The sequence below is a fragment of the Notothenia coriiceps genome, unplaced genomic scaffold (assembly GCF_000735185.1).
Source record: "Notothenia coriiceps isolate Sejong01 unplaced genomic scaffold, NC01 NC01_scaffold00019351, whole genome shotgun sequence".
NCBI lineage: Eukaryota > Metazoa > Chordata > Actinopteri > Perciformes > Nototheniidae > Notothenia > Notothenia coriiceps.
In genome coordinates this window covers 78,183-88,185 of record NW_011352052.1, presented here as the reverse complement: position 1 = coordinate 88,185, position 10,003 = coordinate 78,183, and the positions used below count along the sequence as shown (strand labels likewise).

At 39.3% G+C, this 10,003-nt stretch overlaps 1 protein-coding gene across 1 annotated transcript; it reads right to left on the bottom strand.

The window, feature by feature from the left end:
- Positions 1 to 1,027: 1,027 nt before the first annotated feature.
- Positions 1,028 to 7,047, bottom strand: LOC104951902 (prostaglandin G/H synthase 1-like). The gene is made up of 5 exons (XM_010778639.1): positions 7,024 to 7,047; positions 6,676 to 6,922; positions 5,933 to 6,219; positions 5,404 to 5,551; positions 1,028 to 2,933 (listed from the first exon to the last, which is right to left on the bottom strand). The coding sequence occupies exons 1-5, from the start codon at positions 7,045 to 7,047 to the stop codon at positions 2,593 to 2,595; spliced, it is 1,047 nt and encodes a 348-aa protein (XP_010776941.1). The 3' UTR covers positions 1,028 to 2,592.
- Positions 7,048 to 10,003: the final 2,956 nt, after the last annotated feature.

The following is a 10,003-nucleotide window of genomic DNA, read 5'->3' as shown; positions in this document are numbered from 1 at the left end:
CATTTTCGTAAGCTCTTTAAGTACTTTGTCAGGCTTAATATGTATCTGTAGATACCCCCAAAGCTTTTTTCTTATTTAAAAGAAAACCTAAAGTATTCTTTACATTTTAAATAAAGGTTAATTAGTTTTTCTGTTTTGCACCTCTTAATATCTTTGTACATCTGGCACTAAACTGTTTTATTGTAAAGATCACTTAAATTATCTTCTTGATTTTTTATATTCTATATTTCTATCATTGACCTTCTACTTTCCCCCTAAGTATGTACTCTTAATCTTTTTTTCATCAAATATAACATATTAAAAAAACAATTCAATAACGTGCTTTAACCACCAAGGTACACACAGCATACAATGCCATAATAACTTTGTATTATTAGTGTAGGACACTTATACACCAAACCGTGTATTACAATGCCGTTATGTGATGACTTTCAAAGAAAAAAGCAAGCACACTCGGATTAAAGTATTATTATTTTTTTTTTTTCTTTCGGATTTCATATTGCATAAACACCATATCCCAACGTGCATTGCGGCTAAAACATCCAATCACCGAGCTTAAACCATAGCTGAGGATCTTGGGCAATCAGTTCAGTGGGTGTGTATCGCCTACGTCTGTTTCCGGTTATTTTATTTTGAAATTCAATCCTGACGGACGCCAAAAAAGCCAGATTATAGAATCAAACAAATAAATAAAAACAAGGATAATTGTGTGCTATTGTTGAGTAAATAACAATGTGTTATTTAGAAAAGAATAACAAATGAGAAGGAAAAAAATATTTTAAAAATACATATTTCAGTATTCTGAGGCTCTAAGCCCCATTTATTTTCCTCACTGACGGCAAAAAAAGTCTGACATTATACGATTTAAAATAAAAACAATAATCGTGGCTTGATATTGAGTGAGAAAATGTTTTTATGAACCACACAGCTTCCGGTCTTCCAAAGACCCGACCGGACAAAAAGACGTGTTGCAGGCACGAAACATACTGCCAATAGAAATGCATTGCTTTTAAAATTGTTCTGTGTGACACGAATCAATAGATTAAATGTCGTGACTATAACACGAAATGCGCTTCCTTGCATTCAATGGTTGTATGAAATTCCTAAAAGCTGCCACTGAAGTTCATCTTTGATGGAAAGAGATGAGGTTCAAATTCAGATTGTATGGTTAAAATATGTTCAGCAAAAACATTTACTAGCTTTTCTGCAAATGTCAGAGCGTGGGATTAAAGGTGAATAACTTTAGTAGGATTTAAGAATAGAATAGTAGCAACTTTTGAAAAGTCTTGTTAATCTATAATATTAAGAGGATATTGAGTTGGGGTTTTTGTGAACATACACTGACTTGTGCTCTATGAAGACAAGTTACTGAGTTGTAACCGCTAAGTTTAAACGTGAAACAGAGAAGTAAACCTGTGGTTCCCTTTTGGGACATCAACAAAACCACAGTAAAGTGTGATCACTTTTCTCACACAAGGCGACACAACATCCTCTTCCTGTCATTAAGTTGGTGTGAGAACTCAAACTAAGACATCACATCTAGCGACCTAGTTTTGTGATTGTATGTTTTTTCTCTATATTCCAATTGTGTAGAAACTCATTAAACAGCTGGAAAAAAAGTAACAATACTAAGAGTCTGTAGCCATTATACAGTAGTGCCTGTGTGAGGCTGCCCAGCACAAGCTAGATGGTAATGTCAGCATGCTAACGTGCTAATGGTAAGCATCACGTTTACCATCTTAATAAAGCATATTGTCTCAAATATAATTCAAATTCCTTCAATGGTAAAGTCAAACGTATGTATAAAGCACATGCATAGACTCAAAACATCTAAAAGACATAAAAAGAGATGAAGAAGTGTTAAAGATCAGCTGCTCAGCCAGAAGTGTGTTGCACTCAAACTCTAAATTGCCAAGTGGGTTATCTAAATAGTGACTATATTTAGAAATGTATAATTTATTTTCTCCCAGATTATTAACATTCATGTCAATTTAACCAAGATTAATTAATACATTTTTATTCTTTGGACTATTTTATTTTATTTTTATAAAAATGTATGTCTTGTAATTGTGCTGGTGAGGAACAAGTGACCTACTTTCATTAATTGCATAACTACACCGTAGCATATGACATGACAATACATCTTTGAATCTTCAAATCTTGAGTTGTGTTTCCATTAACAGGCAACAAGAATGTCTGCACAATATTTATCATATTTTGTAGAAATGTTTTACTATGACTATTTTAGTTACATTACATTTTTCAAGAAGATATGGTGATGTTATACCCTCACTGAAAGAAAAGAGAAAATACACACAAAAAAATTACCATTACCAAATAAAAAACATTTTCAAGATAGTGCAAATATTTTTTCCTGCTCCAGAAACTATGGAATTTGTCACCTGTTTTTCTCAGGAGGTAGACCTGCTTGGATTCAGAGTAGCCTATGTCTCTCTCTCTGCAGGCAGGATTGAAACCACTAAATGTCATGTATAATTAAAATATCCCTAAAGAGAACAATTTGCAACACATTGGCAGCTAAATAATGTCCCCTACAGTCAGCATAGTAATACACTGATTGAGATGAATTGATTAAAGCTCAGAATTTGATTTCAGCTCCTCGTCATTTCTTGGAACATGGAAGTCCACGTATGGACACCATTTGGTGTTTAGACACACCAGTTTCTTCAAGGTGGAAGTTTTGACGATATTGAAGCCCTTCTCTCCCCCAAAGCTGCTGGGCTTCCAGTACTCAGGGGAGCAGATGGGGTTTCCAAGCAGGCCTTTCAGGGAGAAGGGAGCCCCCATCTCCACCATGCTCTCCCCAAATAGACTGTTAGGTCGTGCTTTCTCAAGCAGGACACCGGGGTAGAGCTCCAGAGCATCAATGTCACCATAGAGCTCCTCCAAACCTTCGGCCATTTCAATGTCATCTGTTTGGAAAAAATAAAACAGCTGTTAAACCAGCCCTATCAGATAATACTTTAGTTCAGCTAGTATTCGAATATCTGCAAAATGACTGCCCGCAATACTCTGCTACATTTTCTGTACCGTTTCGCGCTAAGTTTTGGCATGCTAACCAGCCAAACAGTGGCAAACATGCTAACAATCAACATGTTAACCTATGTCGTGAGCAAGTAAGCATGAAGATGTTAGCATTTAAAAAACCGCTGTGACAAAGCATTTCACTATTGCATGTATTTGAGATAACATCAGTTGCTGCATTTGACTGCAAACCACTTCAGCCCCAGTTTCGCCCGAAAACAACTTGCAATTTGGGGGAAGTGGCTGAGAAAAGAGACATTTATGAAAAGGGAGAAAGGTTTTGTCTGCTCAGTGTGCAACCCTGTCTCCTAAAAATTACGTTCCCACAGAACTAAACTGCATTCTGAATTACGTTTAGCAAGAAACGTATTTTCTCCCACGTTAAGTTAGTTATTAACGTATCTTAAATACGTTTATTTTCTACATATCTTTGCCATTTATTGTCTTGCTTATAATAATGATAATAGTCATTTATAAATATCATTTTAGAGCACACCTTTGAAATCGACTTTTATTTACTCAACAATAACACACAATTATCCTTGTTTTTATTTATTCGTTTAATTCTATAATCTTGGGCTTTTTAGCATGATCTTTAGCCGTAAATAAAGTCACCGGAAACAGACGGGACATTTCGAGCGATACACACCACAAACCCACCGAACTGATAACCCAAGATCCTCAGCTTGAAGCTCGTTGATTGGATGTTTTAGCCGCAATGCACGCTGGGATATGGTGTTAATAAAATATGATATCCGAAATAAAAAAAATAAAAATAAAAATACTTTATGTGTTCTTGCTTTTCTCTTTGGAGGTCATCACATAACGGCATTGTAATACACGGTTCGGCTGCATTAAATATTACATATCTGCCGTAGTTCTTTATTTATAGAGCCCTGATGAGAAGACTTCTGGACAAACTTGAAGAACTGCCGCCAAAACTGAATATGTGACATGGATCATAAATATATCAACAATGAAACAACATCTTACATTTATTTTCACAAAATACGTCTCCTTGCAGTATCAATACTAATTCGGCTGACTTTTATATTTGATACAATTGATAGATAGGTTATATTTACACCATAACGGTGCACACAGTGCTTGAATTGGAATAAAAAAGGTGCCAGTACTCTAAATCAGCAACAAGTATTTGGCACAAAGTCATAGTATATCCTATAATGCTGGTGGGTTTGTCTCTTTACTGTATATTTTAGAAAGGCTCACTGTACTTAAACAAAATGACACAGGGTGCATCTGAGATTAGAGGGGGTGCAGTGGTAAAGTGCTATTTTTATAAGTGGGGAGTGGACCTGACACCCTCTAGTCTAGGGGGGTCCGGGAGCATGCTCCCCCGGGAACATTTTATTAATTGCATAACATTTTACATTTTACATTCACTCAGTTATAATGTGGTAGTTATACGTAGTTTGTTTTAAATTATTATTGATCACAATATATAGTAGCCTACATATTTCTTAATTTAAGCTCCAGTATATATATGAATATGTTTGGTGTTTTTTTTAGGTATATTTGTTATTGACCGAGTAAACGCTTTTATTTTGAAGGCAGTTTTTACAGGCCTCTACCGTAATGCATAGGATATTCGTGCACCGCAATACAACGTGCGGGCAGGCTTGACTGTGTTTTCCGAAGTAGGGGCTGGTTTGACCACAGTCTGTTTAGTGTTTACCCAGTGTGTCCTGACATTAAACGTTTTATTTCACCTCGCTATGTGTTTTTAACGTATATTAAAAAACGGGGACATTTCCGGGGACAGTTTCAACCGGGGACAGGCCAATACAAACGGAGACTGTCCCCGGAAAACGGGGACGTCTGGTCACCCTATTCTAGAAGATATGAAGAAAATAAACGTATTTGAGATACGTTCATAACAAACGTAACGTGGGAGAAAATACGTTTCTTGCTAAACGTAATTCAGAATGTAGTTTAGTTCTGTGGGAACGTAATTTTTAGGAGACAGGGTGTGATGTCGACAGAAAATGGATGAAAGAATGTACCAAAATGAGAACAAAATATGAGAAGCAGCTCAGTTATTCAGGTTTTTGCAACAACCAAAGTGTTGAGTGTATCATGTTACTTTATGTGATAACAAAAAGTGAGTTTTAGTCGTCCTATTTTGCTTACAGAATTGCCAAGAGTTGCTACAGGATAAAGAAATACTGAGTGATAATATTATTTTTCACGTTTCTCCTGAATTAATTTTATGTTGGGGAAAAAAAAGTAAATGTGCTGTATTACCCCATAAACATAAAAGAGATTACAACAATTGAAATAAAGGGGGTTCAAAAAGTTTCAGAAGCAGGTTGTACTTTGAACAATATTTCTGCTTACCAGTAAATTCATAAAAAGAGGTGTACGGCTTTAGGTTAAACCTCTTCCTGTATTCATTAAAGGGCTGCACTCGTGTTGCTCGAGACTCTTTGATGACCTTTTCTGCCACTTGAAGCACAACTACATGTGAGTTGTGACCTCCCCCTATCTGAAACACAGACAAAAAGTTAGTTCATTATGAGTTGTTAGTAATACCATAAGTCAGAACACAATAATAACGTGTTACTGGCAGAACGACATCTGAGATTGCTACGGACTCGAAGAAGACTAACGTGTTCCTCAGTTTGGCAGGCTACAACATCTAACACCTATTAATTTCATTAAACAGAAATAAAGTGTTGCGTGCACATGATGCTGAGGAACGATATCTGAGAAGGTTGCCTCATTTAGATTTAGGAAGCATTTGTAAGGGGAAGTTAACTTTGATGTGGATGACTTAAGAAAAAAAGGGAACCAACTTCACATCTAAAAAGTGTTATGCAGATAGCAGATGATTCCTGTTAACAGTCAGTGGATTGTGCTTATCTACCTGGCCTGCAGGTTGTTTGGAGAAGGCATCCACCATCTTCTCCACCCCGTAGTGCATGAGTAGGGATGTGTTGAACATAAACTGAGGGTATGGGATGTCTTCGCCGTCGATGAGGAAGCTGTCAGGCATCAGCGGGTGCCAGTGGTAGATGTGGCAGAACTCCAGAGCGATGCGGTTACTGTACTGGAAGCGTGCGTTGAAGAGCAGAGTGGGATCGAACTTCAGGTCCAACAGGTAGCCACTCAGGTGCTGCACGTACTCTTCTATTATGATGTTGATTGTCTCTCCTGTGGGATACAAAAAACTCAAATATCATTGATTGATACACTGAGGCAAGCTCATTTTAAGAAGCATAAAGATGGACATTTTAACTTGTACTGTTCAAACAATTAACAATTTGCCAACGAATAGATTGACTGAAATGTATGGGGCAACCACTAATTTGGGAATCATGTCACTCATTTTGACACCAAAAAATGTTGGTAGTTCCAGGTTTGCATAAGTTTTTTTTGCTGCCTTTTGGTCTTGAATTATTGTTATAGTAATAACTTTTGATATAGGCCTTTTCATTGAGTTATTATGTTACGAGAAGCTTATTCGAGAACATTTTTGTACTTATTATTATGAAGTAAATGTTGATTGCGCAATGTATTACAATCACTAAGTCACAGAGAGAGAGAGTGTGTGGGTGCTGACTCCAGTTTGAGACTTAAACTGTAAGAGTTTGCTCCTGACACGCTCACCAATGATGATGAGTCTGGCGGTCTGAAAGAGCTGCTCATCGTCCCAGGTGGGGTGATCCGCCTTGAGGACATCACAGACTCTGTTGTGCTCCCTCAGCCATACGGTGGCATACATGGTGAGGCCCGGCAGGAGGCCAAACACCTCCTGACCGGTGACCAGACGCTTCTCTGGAGGGAAGTGTTCAGGGTAAACCATGTGCACAGGGACCTCTGATACTGTGGGAGGGTACATCTCACCGTTTACTAACTGTAAAAAACACAAAAAGTAATCCACACATGAGAGAGAAGCCTTGATTCTGTGTTATTTAAACGTTTTTGTCTTGCATTTTTCTTAATAAAATAACGTACTTCTTGCCAAACGTTTTTGTGCATGTCATTACAGACTTGAGCATAGCTGCTGGTGGTAAAAGTATGACCCAAAAAACGACCTCAAGCAGATAAGCTTTTGATAAACATGGTTTGAGGAAGCTTCCTATCAAACCCTGATCACAAGATAAAATTGTGATGTGCCTTTGAGTGTTCTCTATCTTTAACCACTTGATGATTATCACTAGTATCTGGAAATGCACGACAAAATTCTCAGTTATCATGACACAGGAAGTTAAAGTTATTAAGGGCTGATCTTTAGATCTAGGCCCTTTCTCATTTCATCAAATCCCCCTCCTCGACTCCTCTTCTCCTCGGTCCTCCGGTAGTGACCCGGAAATGAATTTCAGCGCGCCATGTTGAAGGACATCTCATTTCTCTAAATGCACTTCGAGGACCGAGGATCGAGCGTCGAGGAGGCTCTCTGGAGGAGCTCTAACCGAGGAGAGAGGAGAGAGGAGGCTCTCTGGAGGAGCTATAACCGAGGAGAGAGGAGAGAGGAGAGAAGAGAGAGGAGAGAGGAGAGAGGAGAGAGGAGAGAGGAGAGAGGAGGCTCTCTGGAGGAGCTATAACCGAGGATACACTGATGGCTCCTCCACGGTCCTCCACGGCTCCTTCGTGGATTCATTTCCGGGAACAGAGATGTTTCAAAGAGTCGTGACGCACGGCCGGACTTATCTCAGCCAATCACAGCACTGCATGCATCCCCTGGATATTATTTTAGTAACTGCTTTCATCGCAGTTTGAAAGCAGTTTCATTGCTTTCATCGGCACAGCCCCACCTAGTGTCATCAGAAAGTATGATAAGTAAAAGTAAAAGTAAAAATAATGATTACAAAAAAATGCTAAAAATATATATAAAATATATTTTAAGATCATGTTTAATCATCTGATTCGTATGTACATTGCTGTTTTAGTCTGTGTTCTTCTAATTAGTGTCTACAATGTATGCCTATTGAGCTGTTTAGAGCCATGTGGGACAAAACCCGATCATGCCCTCCCTCTCACTGTTAAGTGAACGGTGACTGTAAAAACTACACTGCGCATGCTCAGAGTATTTTCCTATTTAATGTGTGTGGCAAAAAAATAATGACCAGAATGGCAGAGTGCTGCCATCCCCACCATACGTCATCTCACATCATTCAGAGCTGATTGGCTGTAAGTACGTGTGCCGCGAAAAGTGTGGTGTGTGAAGAGGAGACGAGAGACGCGTCCTAAAACCAGGAAGTAAGCTGCGCATGGCTTCCCTCCACAAATAGCAATGAGATTTCTCCATAGGACTTTAGAAAATAGCTCAAAATCAAATCTGTGGGAAACGTACCTGTTAGATAAATGCACGTTTTGTTCAGCCGGATAATATCCACATGTCTACCCTACTTTTATAATTTTCTAATCATAAATCTATCGATTAGATTTATGATAGACTTTTGAAACTACAAGAAGATAAGGAGGACTTTTACAAACAAGTAATAAAGATTTTTGTCCAGAAGGATAGGCCAATGGACTCAGGCCTGGTTCCAGAACAAAATGACTCAGGGTGCATCTGAGATTAGAGAGAGTGCAGTGGTAAAGTGCTATTTTTATAAGTGGGGAGTGGACCTAACACCCTGTAGGGGGGTCCTCACCTCCTCTAGGGGGGTCCGGGGGGCATGCTCCCCCGGGAAGATTTTTTTTTAAATATTGAAGTTAAAAGCATCAATCTGGTGCACTTTTAGAGCAAAATGGATCTATGGATGTGTGCCTTGGCAGTCTCATGAAACAGAACTGTAAACAGATTTATTTTTTCTTTATGGATATTTTACAAATCACTTCCCTTTTAAGACCAAAATGTCTGCATGCATAGCAGAGGATGGCATCTTTTTCACATGAATATTCCAGCCAATGTCTGTTTAGAAACCATGAGCTGCAAAATGAGCGGCTTACCCCAATGTACAGGCGAGTTGGGTACTTTTTTTAATATACCTGGGCAGGCTCTGTTTTGGCGAGGTCCTCTGGCACTGTCTTGCAGGCCGCTGAGTGGTAGCGGTGTATGGGGCAACGAAGACGGCTGCTCCGCCTCCGTGGGCGATCATGTCCCCATGATCTGAACTGTTATTACCTGCAGTAGATGCAGTGTTACTGCTGGCGATAAGGGCTGGTTGTTTTAACCATGTTCTGATGTCCATCATTGACTGCTGTGTAAGCACCTTGCAGATGATGAACGTGCAGCGGCACAGGTCACGCGCACCTGACATAATAACGTTACTTACCGTTTAAATTGACCAAATAAATGCAGCAGACTGTTATTTTACCACNGTTTAGAAACCATGAGCTGCAAAATGAGCGGCTTACCCCAATGTACAGACGAGTTGGGTACTTTTTTTAATATACCTGGGCAGGCTCTGTTTTGGCGAGGTCCTCTGGCACTGTCTTGCAGGCCGCTGAGTGGTAGCGGTGTATGGGGCAACGAAGACGGCTGCTCCGCCTCCGTGGGCGAGGCGGGCAAAGCCGGCGAGTCGGGCGGGAGGACGTTAGTGTCCACGACAGTGGCCGCGGGTAACGTAATGTCCCCATGATCTGAACTGTTATTACCTGCAGTAGATGCAGTGTTACTGCTGGCGATAAGGGCTGGTTGTTTTAACCATGTTCTGATGTCCATCATTGACTGCTGTGTAAGCACCTTGCAGATGATGAACGTGCAGCGGCACAGGTCACGCGCACCTGACATAATAACGTTACTTACCGTTTAAATTGACCAAATAAATGCAGCAGACTGTTATTTTACCACAATTACAATTTTTTTTATTTCAACTATATTCTTCTTCTTATTGTTATTATTATATATGTAATATTTTTCACTTTTCTTTTTTTTTTCACTTTTCATTTTTCTAATGAGGGTGCATAACGACTGAACTGAGGGTGCAATGCACCCTTTTGCACCCCCGTAGAACCGGGCCTGAATGGACTTCATCTTCAAGTCAAG

Bases quoted from the DNA above. Each gene is read 5' to 3' on its own strand.
- LOC104951902 (XM_010778639.1), bottom strand. From the start codon at position 7,047: ATGCACAAAAACGTTTGGCAAGAA. The intron at 6,220-6,675 runs GTGAGCGTGTCA...TGTATCCCACAG, and splicing joins CGCCAGACTCATCATCATTG to GAGAGACAATCAACATCATA. The intron at 5,552-5,932 runs GTAGATAAGCAC...TCTGTGTTTCAG, and splicing joins CCAAACAACCTGCAGGCCAG to ATAGGGGGAGGTCACAACTC.